The 17100-nt window shown below is 54.5% G+C and overlaps 9 protein-coding genes across 9 annotated transcripts; 3 read left to right on the forward strand and 6 right to left on the reverse strand.

The window, feature by feature from the left end:
* Positions 1–39: 39 nt before the first annotated feature.
* CC84DRAFT_1218602 (uncharacterized protein) lies at positions 40–580 on the reverse strand (the record flags this gene model as incomplete). The annotated part of the gene is made up of 2 exons (XM_018183016.1): positions 40–262; positions 312–580. 2 exons carry the CDS (start codon positions 578–580, stop codon positions 40–42), a joined length of 492 nt encoding a protein of 163 aa, XP_018035600.1.
* Positions 581–3240: 2660 nt separating this feature from the next.
* On the reverse strand, positions 3241–4419 carry CC84DRAFT_1122338 (NAD(P)-binding protein; the record flags this gene model as incomplete). Its single annotated transcript, XM_018175632.2, has 2 exons — positions 3241–3999; positions 4087–4419. The coding sequence occupies 2 exons, from the start codon at positions 4417–4419 to the stop codon at positions 3241–3243; spliced, it is 1092 nt and encodes a 363-aa protein (XP_018035601.1).
* Positions 4420–5209: 790 nt separating this feature from the next.
* Positions 5210–6808, reverse strand: CC84DRAFT_1148519 (GroES-like protein). Its single transcript, XM_018176639.1, has 4 exons — positions 6535–6808; positions 6108–6487; positions 5649–6060; positions 5210–5595 (listed from the first exon to the last, which is right to left on the reverse strand). Exons 1-4 carry the CDS (start codon positions 6619–6621, stop codon positions 5275–5277), a joined length of 1200 nt encoding a protein of 399 aa, XP_018035602.1. The 5' UTR covers positions 6622–6808; the 3' UTR covers positions 5210–5274.
* Positions 6809–6900: 92 nt separating this feature from the next.
* Positions 6901–8183, forward strand: CC84DRAFT_1122344 (NAD(P)-binding protein). Its single transcript, XM_018175633.1, has 2 exons — positions 6901–7224; positions 7278–8183. Exons 1-2 carry the CDS (start codon positions 7096–7098, stop codon positions 7941–7943), a joined length of 795 nt encoding a protein of 264 aa, XP_018035603.1. The 5' UTR covers positions 6901–7095; the 3' UTR covers positions 7944–8183.
* On the reverse strand, positions 8154–9510 carry CC84DRAFT_1122346 (Aldo/keto reductase). Its single transcript, XM_018175634.1, has 2 exons — positions 8925–9510; positions 8154–8847 (listed from the first exon to the last, which is right to left on the reverse strand). The coding sequence occupies exons 1-2, from the start codon at positions 9343–9345 to the stop codon at positions 8255–8257; spliced, it is 1014 nt and encodes a 337-aa protein (XP_018035604.1). The 5' UTR covers positions 9346–9510; the 3' UTR covers positions 8154–8254.
* Positions 9511–10321: 811 nt separating this feature from the next.
* Positions 10322–11451, forward strand: CC84DRAFT_1148525 (DUF706-domain-containing protein; the record flags this gene model as incomplete). Its single annotated transcript, XM_018176640.1, has 2 exons — positions 10322–11242; positions 11296–11451. 2 exons carry the CDS (start codon positions 10322–10324, stop codon positions 11353–11355), a joined length of 981 nt encoding a protein of 326 aa, XP_018035605.1. The 3' UTR covers positions 11356–11451.
* A 308-nt stretch (positions 11452–11759) lies between these two features.
* CC84DRAFT_1197112 (uncharacterized protein) lies at positions 11760–13491 on the reverse strand (the record flags this gene model as incomplete). Its single annotated transcript, XM_018181503.1, has 3 exons — positions 11760–12341; positions 12397–12401; positions 12615–13491. 3 exons carry the CDS (start codon positions 13489–13491, stop codon positions 11760–11762), a joined length of 1464 nt encoding a protein of 487 aa, XP_018035606.1.
* A 2005-nt stretch (positions 13492–15496) lies between these two features.
* On the reverse strand, positions 15497–15834 carry CC84DRAFT_833117 (uncharacterized protein). Its single transcript, XM_018187574.1, has one exon. The coding sequence runs from the start codon at positions 15715–15717 to the stop codon at positions 15541–15543; it is 177 nt and encodes a 58-aa protein (XP_018035607.1). The 5' UTR covers positions 15718–15834; the 3' UTR covers positions 15497–15540.
* Positions 15828–16001, forward strand: CC84DRAFT_1055019 (heterokaryon incompatibility; the record flags this gene model as incomplete). Its single annotated transcript, XM_018173529.1, has 1 exon — positions 15828–16001. A coding segment is annotated over one exon (174 nt), but the record flags the coding sequence as incomplete, so codon positions are not given.
* Between the last annotated feature and the right edge of the window lie 1099 nt (positions 16002–17100).

A 17100-nucleotide genomic window follows, 5' to 3' on the forward strand; every position in this document is an offset into this window, starting at 1 on the left:
TGCCATTAGCAGTGGTCTCTTCCACAAGGATGCCGTTACTCACCTGTCCGATCTGTGCCCGGGGCCGGGGCCAGTACTCGCCGATGTCTGCGTATAAGTGAGCGAGGCGCCCAGAACCATTTTGAAAGCCACGTCCTCAAAGCCCACACTTCCACTTCGTGGCCGCATAGCTAGGGAGTGCTTACCTCGGGAACCCGCTATGACCCACGTCTCCCACCCAGACTCCCGGAGGTGCACGCTGCACCAGTGCTTCCACATTGCGCTACAACTGATCAGCAATGGCCAGCAACTACAGGCCTCTACACTCTTACGTATACCCTGGAACTGCAGGCGCCACCCACAGCCGGAAGCTCGCGTGCTGGTCCCTGGCGTTGCCGTGCCGCCCCTTCATGACCTGCACGTGGGTCCAGACCGGGATCTGCCAACAGGACCCGATGAGCTTCTCACAGGCCTCGGACCAGGCGTACACCAGAGAGTGCTCCCTGTGGCGCTCCACGAGGTCCTGGACCCACGTGCGGTCGTCCTCCGAGGTCAGCGACGGGTGCCATGCCACTCCAGTGGTCGCTGCTGGTGTCGGCATGACGCTGTATCCTATTAGCTTCTAATCACATCAAGTTACCAGCCCTGCCCGCAATCGCTACTGTATGCCCTGCGTCATGTTCACAGTTGCTGGTTGCTTTGTTCCAGCATAGCATAGCCAGAGTGGACTCAGTGATGGTGTCTCGGTACCGCCCTGTGCTGTGGCGCGGAAGAATCACCTTGTGCCACCTATCCCGGACTCAGGCAGGGAGGTTGTCGTGAGTGTTAATGGTGGGGACGGGTAAGTGAGGGTTGTCCAGGCCGAAAAGACCGAGACGGCAAGCGGAAGACGATGGTGGGAGCGGGAGCTGCTGCTTCGCAGGCTTAACATGTGCGTTCAGAGAGCAGCATTTCTTGGATCGGGGCGAAAGTAAAGTTGAGGTCTCGTGGTGTGTGGCTTTTACGATGTGGCTGTATTTCAATCAGTGTTCAGACCCCAGACAATGTGGAAAGAGATATACTCACCAAGGCTCCTCCATCTCTCTTCATCTCCCCAATGTTGTGGAAAAGCGCACAGCGCAGTGTCTTGTAGAGCTGGCCTCACCACAGGAAATTGTAGCCCTCGTCCCGCAGGTGTAATTCGCTTTCGACATTCCCTTATTGGCTTCTGGAGGTGGAACTCTTCTTGTGTGTCGAATAGCTTCGCCACTGTGCAATGACAGCTGGCGATACCTTGCCCCTCTCTTCTCCACAGTGGCAGATCCTTGGTCCAGGCATATGTTTCCGTTCCAGCTCGGGCGCAGCCGTGTAGCGCTTGCATCGCAGGTGCCGTCTCCTCTTCACGTCTTCTCTTGTCGTTTCGTCGGTATAGTCCAGGTCCAGGTCCAGGTCCAGGTCCAGGTCCAGCTCTTCCCAGCGTCTCTCCCATGCCGAGTCGTATCTTCACAATACCCTCCCAATCCTCCAAACTCAGAAAAGCAACGCTCAAAACAAGGCACCTGGCGGACCCACACATCACGACATGCATAATACTCACTTGTTCTGGCGCTGCGCCATTTCGTTGGCGCAGACGGCGGCGGTTTGGAGCGGCGGCTGGTGCTGTTGTTGCTGTGGAGGCAGCGAAGGCGCGGGCGCGGCTGCCGACGATCAGCGTAGACGTGTCTCCTGCTCTCACGCAGTAGCAGGCAGACTGGCGTTGTAGAGAAGAAGAAGCGGGCGGCGGGGGGATTTTGTGATTGTGTGGGCGCTGGCCCACTGGCTGGTTGCCACGGTGAAGGTGAAGTGAAGACAGGCAGGCACGGCAGGCACGGCAACGGGGGAGGCCAGTGAGGCCAGGTGAAGCCAGGTAAAGATGGAAACTGGCCAGCTGGCCAACGAGGCGAGCCATTGGGACCAGAACAGTTGGGCTGGTGAAGGAAGGAACTGTTACTAGTAGAGCACGGAGGTCACTGGGTCTATTATCCTCATCGAGGAGTAATTCGAAGTATAGCAACCAGCCAGCGATGTACCAGTCAAGCGAGCCCCGGCCGGTTTGTACTGTTGCATCGAGATCCCTCTGAAAAGTGAGGCCGCCTGAGTGAGCCACAGCATGCTACGTTGCTCGCAAACGTTGGGCAATGCATTGCTCATCCTCGGATAACTCGGGGCGCCCAGCTAGCAATCAGCCAGGCAGAACATGGTCAATTGGCATCCATTCATCTTCTGGGGTAAAGGGAGGAACCTGGACTGAGATGTACCATGGTGCTCTCAGGAGTTGAGTGCTGTATTGCTTATCCTGTGTCACCCCAGGATATCACAACTCGAAAGAGCTGCGGAACTGTAAGTGCAAAGGCAGTGGATGGCAACGCGCATGCAGGCGAAGCAAATGTAGACACTTGAGACTGGTACAATGTACTACTTTGAGACACTGGTGATGCATCACTCATCCTGGGGCAACACGCTTAATTGAAAGAAGCCAGCGCCCAACCGCACAGGTGGACAACAATCAGTACACACCCAGCGGATTTATACGATAGGGGGAAGGTCTATTGATACAACGCTACTCTCGAAGGCTGCAGAGTGAATTGCTCGTCCCGGGGTAACCTGGCGTATCAAAACATGTCAACTAGTCGGACCACGGGCAGACGGTGCCTCGATGTCCTCTCTGGGGAAGTATGGACCTGGAATGCGGTTATACCATCATGCTCTTAGAGATTGCATATTGTATTGCTCATCCTGGGATAATATGTGGTATCGACCTGTGTGGACACGCACAGTATCAAGAAAGTCAGGTGTTATGAGAGTAGAGCACAGCTTTGCCTAGGCTGGGGTCACATAGGGCGGTCGAATTCTGCTGAGCTGCTATACGTGGACATAGCGTTTGATTCCATAAGGGTGGATAAGCCGTCGGCCAATTTTGCTTTGATGCAGTTGCAGCGTCTGTGTGCATAGTAAGCCGTAGTTTTGAAGGACAATTCGTGATATGATAGTTTTTAGGTACTCAAATTTGTTGCAATTGCATCAAATACCATGGTGTGGAATTTTATTGGAATGTTAAGGGCATCTGCACTCAACGGTCAGGCGGTGGAGCCAGAGGAAATACGTGGCTGTGCACACCAAATTCCCTCCATGACAGCCTTCCCAACGCAAAGATTCAATAACAAAGATACAAAGGCAAATCAAGAGTCAGTTCTATGCATATGCAGGGATCTATTCGTAACACATAATAAAGCCTTTTGCTTCTCACAACTTCGCCCGGGTCCCATCCTCGACCTTGTTGCCCTGCCGGTCAAAGAAGATCTTCCTCCCGCTACGCAGCGACTCCTGCAACGCAACACCGATCCGGACCGCCTCAACGCTGCTCTCCATGTCGATGGGCACAGCCTTGTTATCCAACACTGCGTCGGTGAATTGCCGTGCCTCCTCCACAAACGCATTCTCGAAGCGCTCATAGTAGTTCTGGGGAATCTCGCGGCTGATGCCGGTGGGGGTGTGTGCTTCAGTGAGGGAGAGCGTGGGGTTGGCGTTGACGGTGAGCTTGCCGTTTGTGCCGATAATCTCCGTCATGTCGTGCTGGCCCGGCGCGTTCATCCTGCTGCTGTAAAAGTACGCGATCTGCCCGTCGTGGAACTCTACTACGCCCACGCCGTTATCTACGTCCCCGTGCTTCGCGAGGTCGGGCTCTAGCGCGGTGACGCCGACAGCCATGACGCTCTTCACTCTTGGTAATTGCTTCTGTTCAGAGAAGAACCACAGCGCGAGGTCGATATCGTGGATGTTGCAGTCAACAAAAATGCCGCCGCTGAACTCAGCGTAGGCGACGAAGAAGCCTGAGGGGTCGTACTTGTCGCAGGTTTGGGAGCGGAGGATGGTGGGGCGTCCGATGGAGCCCGAGAGCGCGTTCTGGTAGCCAGCGAGGTAGGAGGCGTCGAAGCGACGGGAGAAGCCGCACATTACTTTCTGGTTGGGGTGCGCCTTCGCGACACGGAGGACTTGCTCAGACTGTGGGTTATGTTAGCGGTTTGAGGCGGCAGGAAGGCAAGGCACTGTGTGTGCGGGTCCAGGGCGGTGGAGAAAGTGATGACTTACAATCTCGAGCTTTGTGCTCAGCGGCTTCTCGCAAAGAACATGCTTTCCGGCTTCGATGGCCTTGATGGTCTGTTCGGCGTGCACCGTGGTGGCGGTTGCTACACAGACGGCCTCCAAGCCCGAGTGCTTCAGCATCTCGTCATAGTCAGAAAAGGTCTTGACGCCCCAGGGCTCGAGGTTCTCCTTTGCCCATGCCAGCTCTTTGGGGTCTGGCGTGAACGCAGCAACCAGCTCTGCCCGCGGCGTGCGATGCAGAAAGTGGTTTGCATGCCGAGCGCCCATACGGCCGAGTCCGGACACGGCAATCTGGAGTCTGCGGATCTGAGGAGCCATTGTGCCGTTTAGAAGGTTGTAAGGAGGTCAATTGAGAGACCTGGGCTTGTACGAAGGAGGGGGGGGGGGTTCGCGTCACAGTGCAACTCGCAAAGTAATGCAGCGTTGGAGCGGCCGGCTGAAATATCTATGTCGGAATACTACGTCCCTCGCTCTCACCGCCGGCCAACCCAACTGCGTGGCCATAGCTTCCAGGGCTCCCAAGTAGGCGATTTTGAGCCGAAGATCTCCGTTTCCATCTTCTGAGTTGCGTGTGCTGTAGTCGTTTTCTTTGCTGGTTTACCCCATAGTCCACACTTCCCCAGTATTATCGGAAACAATCTCCAATCTGTGCGTTCGAGGCAGGCTCGGGGCTAGTGCTGGCGGCATGGCTGATCGAGAAAATGCGCGGAACGATAAGTGTGCAATGCGTTCGATGGCGTTGGACGTGTCGGTGGGTAAACGCGTGCAAGTCCTTTGGCTGGACGCTTACTACGTTTGGCCGTATAGCTTCAAGCGAGAGATCATTGCGGGGAAAGTTTCCCCATTTGCCGAGATTCTCTAGAGACAACGGCCAGATCTGGGGCGAGATTACTCCAGACGTGGGACGCCGGGGCGAGAATATCTGGGGAACGAAAGCAGGCGTAGAGTGTTGAGGCTGAACTACAGCGGGAGGATTAACCGTAGCGAGACACGAGGTGAATGCACCTGAACGTGGGGAAACACCCTGACCCCTGTGAGATATCCCGCCCTACGTCATGCACCCGGGGTTTGCTCAGGTACGGTTTACGGGGAACGATGTCAACAACGAAGATCGACTTTTACAACAGCTACTCGAGTTTCTACAGCTCCAAACACCATCAAGCATTGCGCAGCTCAGAGGTTCGCCTTATCGCCATCTCCCGTCTCAATCACGACCTTGATTACGAGATTGCCCTTGTCGTCCTTCGTCTTCCCAGCCATGTTGAAAGCCTCTTCCGCCGATTCGAGACCCTTGTATCGATGCGTAACAAGCTTTGAAAAGTCTGGGTAATCGGGACCCTTTTTGGACACTACCTCGACGCCGGTGGGATATGTATTTGCGTATCGGAACACACCCATGATGTCGACTTCGCGGAGCGCTGCGGCTGAGATGGGGAGCGTTTGGATGGGAGTGCCCATGCCGATGAGCAGGACCTTGCCACCCGGTCGCGTTGCCTTTTAGCAGTCAGAGGAAGCTCAATGACCAGCGCATGTATTGCGGGACTCACATATATCGATGCTTGTACACAGGAAGGCACGCCTGTGCACTCGAACACAGCATCCACCTCGCCGACTGCTCCTCCACTCACCCTTGTTACCTTTGCAATCTCGGCAGCTGTCTCCTTCGCGATTTCGAGGTTCTCTTCTATCGTCTGACCACGCTTCAGCGGCACGGTGAAACTCCGATGTGCGAAGCTGTTCTCTACCGCGAAGTTCACCCGTCCGGAATCGATGTCTGCTATCACGACAGTGCTGGCGCCTGATATCTTTGCCATTGCTGCAACTAACAGTCCCACTGCGCCTGCGCCGAACACCAAGACTGTCGAGCCGACAGGAAGCTGCGCTCTTTTTGTTGCTTGAATAGCGACTCCGAGCGGTTCCAGAAGTGCACCAAGGTCGAGCGAAACATCTTCCGGAAGCCTGCACCAGATCAGCTTCAAAGCGCTTCAGGGTTCAATTCTGCTCACTTGTGACACCACGCCGCGGGATGGTTAATCCTATCCTGCAAGGTTCCTTGTGCGTGCGGAAATGCCTTTGCGCTGCTTCTAAACTTCATCTCTTTGCAGATGTTGTATCTTCCCTCCTTACACCGGTCGCACTGTTCGCATGGCTGTCCTACCTCCAGAGCTACCTTGTCCCCGACTTTGAACTTCTGTGACTTCTCTACTTCAGAACCAACAGCTACAACTACGCCCGCAGACTCGTGTCCAAGCGACATGGGCTCGCGCACAATAATGTCGCCATTGCGGTAATGCCGATAGTAGTGAAGATCTGAGCCGCAGAGGCCAGTGGCGCGAACAGCTACTTGAACGTCTGTGGGACCTGGAGGGAAAATCGAGCGGTTTTCCTGCACACATTAGTTGGGATCAATAGGAGAAAGCATGGTTCGCATACGATTCTCAGGTCTCCCGCGCCGTGTAGGACAGATGCGCGAATCTGGCTCTCCTTCTGCTGCACGTCCGGTGTTCTTTCCGCGGCCATCTTTCAAATTGCTAGCAAGAATACAGGGTATGCAATTCTTTACGCAAAAGAACACTGAAGGTTGAGGCTGTTTGGGAGAATCAAGGAGCAGAAATCACAGACTCGGGAAGCGGAGTCAAAACATAACACAGCCCTCGCGCCTCCGGCCCAATGACCCCTCGAGACGACCTGGTGCGCCGTCGTTGGAGACAAATGCCTTCTTCAGCGTATCGTGTCCCGCATTTCAAACGCCGACGCACCAGCGGGGCTACCCTTTCCGACCTCGGCAGCCCACTTCACGTCACTCGTCAAATGCCGATGCACGTCGCCCCGCGCTAGGAGCGCGATTTTGGGGTAATGTTGCCGACTATCCATGCGCGTTGTACAATCGCAAGATTTCGTTGGGCTTCTGAAGAAGCTGGTTTCCTCGCTGCAGGGCTGCAAGACTAGAACCATCCAGCACACACATTGAAAACATCTTCAAGCTGAGAAACGATGACGAACGTCAAGGACCTGTTCTCGCTCGAGGGGCAGACTGCTCTCGTCACAGGCGGGACCAGAGGAATTGGACAGTCCATGGCAATTGCCCTCGCAGAAGCAGGCGCAGACATCCTCCTCGTACAGGTGAATCTCCTCGAACACAATTCCACAGGGGAAGCCAACTAACTGCCCGCCAGCGAGACACCTCCAACCAATCGACCAAGCAAGAAATCGAAAAGCTCGGCCGCAAAGTAACAATCTACACCGCAGACCTCTCCTCCGCCGAATCCGTCTCCGCTCTCCTCCCAAAGATCCTCAAAGATGGCCACAGAATCCACATTCTGCTCAATTGCGGCGGTATCCAGAAGCGGCACCCCGCGCACCAGTTCCCGGACGACGACTGGCAGTCCGTCCTCCAAGTCAACCTCACCTCTGTCTTCACACTCTGCCGCGACGTCGGCGCCCACATGCTCCAGCAACCCACCGACCTCGCCCCCAACTCCACCCGCCGCGGCGCCATCATCAACATCGCGAGTCTGCTGTCATTCCAAGGTGGGCTCACGGTGCCTGCGTACGCCGCGTCCAAGGGCGGTGTCGCGCAGCTGACAAAAGCGCTGTCCAACGAATGGGCGAGCAAGGGCATCAACGTCAATGCGATTGCGCCGGGGTATATCGCGACGGAGATGAATACCGCGCTCATGCAGGATGAGAAGCGGGCGAAGAGCATTCTGGAGCGGATTCCGGCGGGACGGTGGGGGAGTCCAGAGGATTTCAAAGGCGCCGTGGTGTGGTTGGCGAGTCCGGCGAGTGCATATGTGAGCGGGGAGGTTGTTACTGTTGATGGCGGGTGGATGGGGCGGTAGATACTGTATATGCTATTCGTCTGTTAATTCGCAGTACTTTGCTGCATGGCTTTCTCGACTGATCTGATAAAACACGAGTTGGATGGTTCGAACAAAGCACTCCACGCCGCCGTGCCTGGAGGTTAGTGTTCGTGGGTACAATTACAACGGCGGTGGCTAGAGTACTAGCTACAGCACTGCACCACTAAATCAAGACAGTGGCCACTTGCGAACTACACTATTTATTCCGCTCTACCCGCTCGAAGCAAGTAGATAGGTACTCTATCTTTATAAGGGTATAATAACAGCTTTTCATCTCTACTCTACACTCCTTACCCACTAAGGTCAATCCCCTCCGTCTTATCCGGAAACCCGGCATTGACTCCAAACGGAGGGTACACAAACCGCTGCACGCCGTTCTTCTTGTGGATCGCCTCCAGCGCCTGCATATCCCCTTCGTCAAGCGTAATCAGCTTGCGGTTCTCGTCGATGCGCGACGGCGTTACGGACTTCGCCAGCACCGAAGAACCCCGCGCAAGGTGGTACGAAAGCAACACGGTGCCCGGGCCTACGTCGTGCTTCTTCGCGACGTCGAGCACGCCGGCGTCTTTGAAGAGCGGGGAGCCCGTGGAACCGAGGGGGCTGTACGCGGTGATGTGGATGTTCTTGGAGCGGCAGAAGTCGACGACTTCTTGCTGGGGCAGGAGGGGGTGGTTTTCGATCTGGTTGGCGGCGGGGGTGATTGTGGATTGGGCGAGGAGTTTCTCGAGGTACTTGACGGAGTAATTTGCTACGCCGATGGCCTTTACTTTCTCAGGGTGGGCTTTGTAGAGCGCTTCGAGGTTCTTCCACGTGTCGATGTGCGTGATGGAGTGATCGATGTCGCGGGAGCCGTCTTCGAGTTTGGGGAAGAGCGGGTGGTTTCCTTGGGGGGCGTTAGCATGGGGTTGATTAGGAGGGCAAAACGAGGTAGACAGTGTGTGTTTGGGATGCGTGTCATACCTTTGGGGTTCATGGGAACGGGCCAGTGCATCAGGTACAAGTCGACGTAGGGCGTCTTCAGCAGATCAAGACTCTTCTGCAGGCCCTCCTCCGCGCGCGTGTGGAACGTGCACCACAGCTTGCTAGTGATGAAGAGGTCTTCTCTCTTCACGATCCCGCGCGAAATCACATCCTGCAGCGCCTCACCGACCTCGTCTTCGTTCTGGTAGCAGAACGCGCAGTCGATGTGTCGGTAGCCGCCCTCAATCGCGTGGATCACCGCCTTCTTCACCTCTCCCGGTGCAGATTGCCACGTCCCGAGTCCCAATGCGGGGATCGTGGCGCCTGTGTTCAGAGGAATAGCAGTGTTCATTGTGGGCGTGGGGTTCAAGATGTCTTTGGGTGAGAGCTTGAGGATAAAGTTTGCGAGAGACGGATTCATGCTGGCACGGGGGGCACAGGGTATATGTACGTGGAGACATTGTTGGGCGTAGACACGTCCTATGCCGACTGCCCCTCCACCGCGCCGGCTGCGCTCTGCATTTGGGTAATGAAAATGTTATTGGGCTATCGAGGGCCCTGAATTCTTCCGAAGCCCCGCCATGGCATACCCCGCCGGGCTACCATCGGTCCGAGAGGCTCTTGCGTGGGATGCGCGGGGGCTGGATGAACGTAAATGCGCGCCGGTGCCCGCGTCGGAGGGTGCGGCCAAGAGTATGGACGCTTTTGGCAAATTGCGTCGGGCGAGATATCGCCGAGGGGCACGTGGCGTCATTGTGCGTGTGATCAGCGTGGTTTGTGGGCGATTTGAGGGTCTGCGGGCGGACTTGGGCAAATCTGGTGAGAGCGGCGAGAATTGCCTGCCTGGGAGGAGAGAAGGATGGCGCCGCCGAGAATGTTGGGTCAAAACCACAAAAACCGTCTCTAACAGCACACTAGATCCCCGGCCACCAACCACAGTCAGCATGTTGTCGGCCGCCCCTCTCTAAGCGGCCGTTTTCGAGAACTGTTCTAGCCAGCGATCCAGATGGATGGCGTCGACTGCGGGGAGAATTTCCTCACGGCCAGCGCTTTCGTTCCTGGGGGGTGAAGTTTGCGGACAAGGCCCCGTAAATGGTGGAGCTGGACAATGCAAGAGACCAGACTCTGCAACAGATGGTAGGCTGGGTCCTGCTCGGGGTCGCAGGGTCGCAGACACTTTGGGCTGAGTGCGAGGATGACACCGGCGGAGAATACCTGTCTATACTTAGGGTCGATGAAGAATAAGTATCGAAGCTTGCATCTCGAGTAACCTCCCAAAACAACCTCATTGTCCTCCTCTGCATCTCCTCACCGTTCTTTGACTATCGAACACTAAGCGTATTGCCGTCGCATTTTTACTTTTCTGAGATACCCCTTGCCTTTCACACATCTTCATAATGGCACCCGGCGCCCTCGTCGAGCAACCTAACATCGCGGAGCCCTTCGCCAACCCGAAGGACGGCCTCGCCCTCGAAGCCACCTCCGACGCCATCGACGATGTCAACGTTCTCAAAGCCGCCTTGAAGGTGAAGAATGGCACCGCGACACAAGAAGAGAAGGACATCTACGAGCAATCCCAGTTCGATGCCGAAAAGGACAAGACCCAGTTCCGACAGTACGAGGAGGCCTGCGACCGCGTCAAGAACTTCTACCGCGAGCAGCACGAAAAGCAAACCGTTGCGTACAACCTCAGAGCGCGCAACTCTTTCTACGCCACCACGCGCGCTAGCATGACTGTATGGGAGGCCATGGAGAAGCTCAACACGCTCATCGACGAGTCCGACCCGGACACCTCCCTCTCCCAAATCGAGCACCTCCTCCAGTCCGCCGAAGCCATCCGCCGCGACGGCAAGCCCCGCTGGATGCAGCTCGTCGGCCTGATCCACGACTTGGGTAAACTCCTCTTCTTCTACGGCGCAGAGGGCCAGTGGGACGTCGTCGGCGACACGTTCCCCGTTGGTTGCGCGTTCGATAAGCGCATCATTTACCCCGACACCTTCAAGGGCAACCCGGATCACGACAACTACATCTACGGCACTGAGCACGGCATCTACACGCCTGGCTGCGGTCTCGATAATGTGATGCTCAGCTGGGGTCATGACGAGTATTTGTACCACATCATGAAGGCGCAGAGCACGATTCCGGATGAGGGCCTCGCGATGATCAGGTACCATTCTTTCTACCCGTGGCACTCGCAGGGCGCGTACAGGTGGATGATGAATGAGAAGGATGAGCGTATGTTGGAGGCTGTGAAGGCGTTCAACCCGTATGATCTTTACTCGAAGAGCGATGATGTTCCCAAGGTTGAGGATCTCAAGGTATGGTCCCATTGACAGTTCCATTTTGTAGGATTGTGGCTAACAAGGATTAGGAGTACTACAAGGACATTATCGACGAGTTCATCGGCTGGGACAAGAAGGTCCAGTGGTAGTCGGACCCAGCATAAAAGTGGCGATTCCGGCCGAAAAACTGGAGGCATTATCGATATGGAGTTCTGTATATATGGATTTTGTTTGAGCTTAAAGACGCGGTGTGCCAGAAAGGCCCGCGCAGTAATGACACGTTGTTACCACTTGGATGTTGTCGCCCATGTATTGGTTTGTCCGTTTTCTGGATGCATGGCATGGCTCCAGGTCTGCAGTTGAGATGAGTATCCCCTCAAGAATATATCGACAATTTTTAGGGTTGCAGTAGGAATCGTTCATTTATACGGAAGAAAAAGTATCTTCGATCTGCTGTTGTGAAGGACAATGGCTACAGGAAAACCGCTAGGATGTAGTACTCCGAACGCGTTTGCTATATCGTGACTGCGATTGAAGAACTATCTAAAGCTGCTTAGGCAGGATTGATCGAGAACTGATCCACCCTGATAAAATCATACGGCGCGCCCCCCGAGCACCTCACATCAAGCTGGAACTCAGCCCACAGCTCCGGCCCCGCCGTTGTGACTCCCTGCCGCTCTCCGCTGAATGGTCCAACACGCAGCCCAGAAACCCACATCCATCCGGCGCCCCTGTCCGCCGGCAGCGGCACATTCCCGCTGTTGTACAGGTCCCGAGCCACATAGACGGAGTACTGGCAATTGTCATTGCCGTACGGCCTGCGTATCTGGAAACCCAAAGTGTATGCGATTCCAGGACACATCTTTACGGATGTCTTAAGACTCGCACTAGGATTGGGTGAGTAGAGTGAGAAGATGCCAACCATAGCGTCTGCATCCTCCGCGCCGCCGTCAAATCCAACCCCGAAGTTGGAGTTTCCGCCCCCACTGACAATCTGCGCGTTCCAGTCGTTTCCGCTGTTTGCGAAGTTCCCGTTGCGGAAGCCGTTGCCGCGAGAGCAAAAGGCGGGGGGCGTGTACGGCTGGCCGCCGACGCAGTAGCCCGAGGGCGAGACGACGCCGCAAGCACCGCAGTTCTGAGGATGCGAGGCAAGGGTTACGCAGCGATTGCCGCATTGTTCGTTGGGGCACTTGCACTGGCCGTTTTCGCAGCGCGAGCCTTGCGGGCAGGTACGGCCGCAGGCGCCGCAGTTGTTCGTATCAGAGCCGAGGACGTTGAGGCATTGAAATTGGCCGTTTACAGTGCATCCATGGGGTGTAGAGCCTGTGCAGTAGCATCTGCAGCGGTCTTTGTTGGCGGAGTCTACGTCTGTCAGCAACTTCCCTTTTGCTTGGTCTCAGACACTTACAGAAGGCTATTTGTCCGGCAATCGATGACACCACGCTGTAATAGAAGTCGGCAGTCTTCAGGCAGCCTACGTATGCTGGCCAGTAGTACCAGTGGTTGAGGTAATCACATCCTGATCCGCGCATACATGAGTGAAACCTATTATTGCCCTCCTCGAAAGTCATGCCGCAGTCGTCATAGTCGTTATCGTGTTGATCACAGCACTTGCCGAAACTTAGGTCAGGTACATTGAAGCTGGACGAGCCGCACTGGTTAGGGTTGTTGCCGCGGGCACCGGGAAAGACTCTAGCTTCCAGCTCTCGAGGGTATGAGGGGCAGCGGGGGGCAACGCCTTCTTGAGACTTGTTGCGGCGGCGTCGTTTTTGTGCCGCTGGGCTGTCTGGCAGAGCGAACATGGTGTCCGGTGTGCCAGAAGCTCTCCTCATCACCGTCTTCTTGCCACTCACTGTCCAGGTATAGTATTGCGAACCGACTCTAACGGCAATGCGACCTTCGCACGTAACATCGAAGATAGAAGTAGCCATCTGAGCGTTATTCGTGGGCCCGTCAGTCAGAACTACCGATCCATCGCGCTTCTTCGCGACATATTGACGGGGACTGTCATTGGTAACAAGATCGAAGAGTCCATTGTCACTGCTTATAAGCGCGAACGACATGAATTTGATGTCCTCTACTGGGGGTTGCGCATTGAACTCTGCTTCGGATCTCAGTGCTGGAATTGGTCCAAAAGTACCGTCGTTGTTCTTGATAAGCGGAACTCGGTCCTTTGGCTCAAGCAATTGGAAGGAAGCGTCAGCTTGACCTGGAATGATCAGACACGTCTTCACCAGATCACTCTCGACGGGCGTGATCCCAGATGTGACAGGCGAGCTGCCCATCTCAACAGGCGTGGGGAGAGGATCGTCTTGGAAGGTGTATGTAGCGAGAAATTCTTCAGGGTCGGTCGGTAAAATGACTGACGCTGTGGGTGTATAGGGCGGGCTATCATTGTTGACTGATGATGATGGCATCTCGGAGCTGGTCTCTGGAGCACGAGTGCTCGAAGGCGTTTGGGATGATGGAGGCGACTCAGAGGAGGCGGCCAATGTACTGATCATTGAAGTCGAGGCGAGCACTGATGATACAGTGCTCCCAGCGGTCGATCGGGATGCGGATCGCGAGGCGGTTGAAGAGCTGCTCTTGGATGTTCGCGCGGAGCTACGAGACGAGCTCACGGTGTTGCATTTTCCATACCCCTTTTGGCAGGTACTCGCAACACAGTGATCTGATATCCATTAGAGATGTCCCTCCGGTGTGGGGAGTTACGAACCCTTGCTTGAACCGCACCAGCCGTGCTGGCTACAGCAGTCGCCCCATTTGCTCCCAAGGCAGGTCTTGCGACCGAAAGACGGCCCACAACGTGCGTTTGTCGACACAAGCAGGCCGGTTGGATGTGGAGGAACGGTAGAAGACGTGTGAGCCGTTGCTGAAGCACGTTTCGAGGAAGTGGACGGTTTGGCACCGGTGTTGGATTTACAACGACCAAATTTGCTGTTGCATCCCTTGCCGCAGTAGGAATCGGTGCTTCCGCCTGTGATACGGGTCAGTAGGCTTCAGCTACTCAGTTTGAATGAGATCAACTAACACCAGCCATACTATATGTCTAAGTCAGCAGCAGTCCTCAATCTATCTCTGAGACAGGCACATACCTGCGAACAACAGTTGCCAAAAGTAGACCCAAGGCAAGTGTGAGCTTTCGAGCCACCGCAGCTCGCGTCTGTCGAAACACGAGCCGAAAAGGCCCCCAAGGGCAGTGAGGCCATAAGAAGGAGAGTGAGATAACGCATAGTGAAAGACATTAGTGCAGACACCAACGACTGTAGGGTCTTCTCTTGACAAATTGAGTTCACCCACGCCCATGAATTGTACCTAGGGACGATGCACGTTATATAGTCTCCAGTCTCGAACACCGCGGGGCCTTGATGTATAGGCCAGAGTCATGCATGGTCCTACCTAGTGGGCAGTCGACTTACTGCACCGTAGTCGTGAGAATACCAATGGGCAGTGTTAGACGATTCGTATAGGTTTAGCGACGTCTTCGGGTACCCCATCCGGCCGAAGACTTGCTGAAGCCTTTGGCAGATCTCTCTCCTTAGTCATTAAGAGTTAGGCTCTCGACCTCTAAAGAGTCATATACGCTGCCGAAGACGACTGTGTCTGCATCTATCGTAGCTCGGTTGACCTGGCATAGCTGGAAAGCTCGTAAAGGTCCACGCGATCACAGCCTTGCGCAAGGGTGACATTCCTTCGTGCGGACTGGTACTTCGAGAGAGCTTGCGGGCATGCCGCAAGCGCTGTCGCTTGTCCATGTTGAGCTCTCGAGTGTACTACTTCTGGGCGTGGAGATCTCGAATTGGTCGATCGACGTGGCGAGTCGGGACCATCACATCCTGCCAAGCCGGTCTGGCCCCGAAAACCCAGGGTTTGGCGAGGCTGTAAAATGTGGCTGACTGAGCTCCATATATTCCATGTGACACACGATGTTTGTGAAGATGACAAGTGGTCGCGGAATCTGTTTCCGAGGAGTGACAGACACTGATCTGAACGGCTCATGCTGCGAGGTTCCAGACGTGGGTACCATATCAATGGCCTGAATGTTCGTGTTGACTCTGTTGCCCATCCAGTCACTGCCTCCAAGGTCGGTACACAGATGACATGACTGAGATGTGGATATCGTTGTGTTGTTCAAATGGCTACTCGACTTGCTTATGGTACCCGGGTCTGTTCAAGTTGTTGCTGGAGGTGATGCTGGTGGAGGTGTACACGCTAGTGCTATATGTAGTTAGACCAAGCCATCAACCCCAACCACTCACTTGACATCGCGATGCAGCCTGGTAACCAACACCAACGTCGTCACATCTTACTGGGAACGACGGCACCGTCTACGCCTAATCCAGTATGGCGTATCCTTGAAAGCGACAGAGCAGCAAATCCATGACTGGATCGTCGCATGCGCAGAACACGACAAATGTGAGCAACAACACAATGGTTAACTTCCCACTCGACTTATACAGATTGAACAAGACGATAGACCTATGACACCACGTCTTGTGATGTCCGGCCATCTGCAAGGAAAATATGCCACCTTATTATACTGTTGGGATCTCAGCCAAGCGACCACAAGCGCATCGAGAAGAATTCCATCAAATATATGGAACGGCTTCCTCTGTGACTACTGCCGCGAACGATAAACGATGCAATTTCTGTGACAGAGGCACTTTCAATATATTATCTGTGGATTGATGCACTATGCATCCAACAGGACGCTGGAGAAGACAAAGATACAGTGATTGCGAACATGCACAATATCTACGAGAATTCATTCATTACTATCGCTGCAGCTAGTGCAGGGGATGTTCACGACGGATTTCTTCAGCAGAGAATGTCCAGATTAGAGCCGGGCCCAAGGTACCTACCCCATATCTGTTCTATTGCTAATGGCACTAATTTCCAAGTGCCCTTCGGAACTACCGACACCAAATTTGGTGCTATCAAATTGTAATGTAGCCATTGTCTGAATTCATACTAGGATGTGGATAAGCCTGCATATCAAAGGGCGTGGACACTTCAAGAACTTGAGCTCACTCGACGTATGCTTTTCTATTTATCTGAAACGCTACGTTACCAATGCAGAAGCACGCGCGAGACTCTCGACAACGGTTACCAAATATCTGAAGATCCTTTAAAACTGGAATATCTTGGTGGATCACACGAGTGGGCTTTCAATATGACAGCCAACCTAAGTCGAGACACAGCCACCTAGGCAAATGAATGGTTTCTGAAAAGCGTTGATACACATTGCCATTATCTCAATTTGAGCGACTGATGCCACGGAATGTCATTTGTTTCACCTACCTCAAGCACCTCCTCACATGGTCTTCTTATGTCAATGCCGTCTTCGTCGATCAGCTTTACGCAAGTTTGCGTGACACACTCCTGCACTTCCTCAATTGCTTCCTGCGCGCTGTTCAACTCACTGTTCCAAGCCTTCACCAAGACTGGCCCTAGCGAGTCCTTTCCCATGTCCCCGAAGAGTTCACTCCGAAGTCTCTCTTTCAGCGCTGGACATTTCTCAGGCTCAACGCGTCGCTCATCTGCCGTCGTTGGAGGTCTCCAAGACAGATCCGATTCTGCCGTCAGAAGCTCCCAAATCCATCTGAACTAGTAGTACAAATTCTCCTACTCAGTCCCCATCTTATAGATACTAGTACTCATCAACTCAACCTCGTCATAGTCATGTTCAACACCACCTGCCCACCCACCATCGCCATAATCGACTCTTCGTAGTTGCCTTTGATGAGAGCGGTGACGAAGCCAGTAAGGGCAATGGAGAAATTCGCCCGTACCCATCTAGTTTCTGTATTCTATGCTGCGTCTATACATAGGACCATGTACCTCTCTAGTAGCGTCTTTCTAAGTACTGCCCTCCTAGGCACGCCACGATGCGC

Source organism: Paraphaeosphaeria sporulosa (assembly GCF_001642045.1).
Source record: "Paraphaeosphaeria sporulosa strain AP3s5-JAC2a unplaced genomic scaffold CC84scaffold_6, whole genome shotgun sequence".
NCBI lineage: Eukaryota > Fungi > Ascomycota > Dothideomycetes > Pleosporales > Didymosphaeriaceae > Paraphaeosphaeria > Paraphaeosphaeria sporulosa.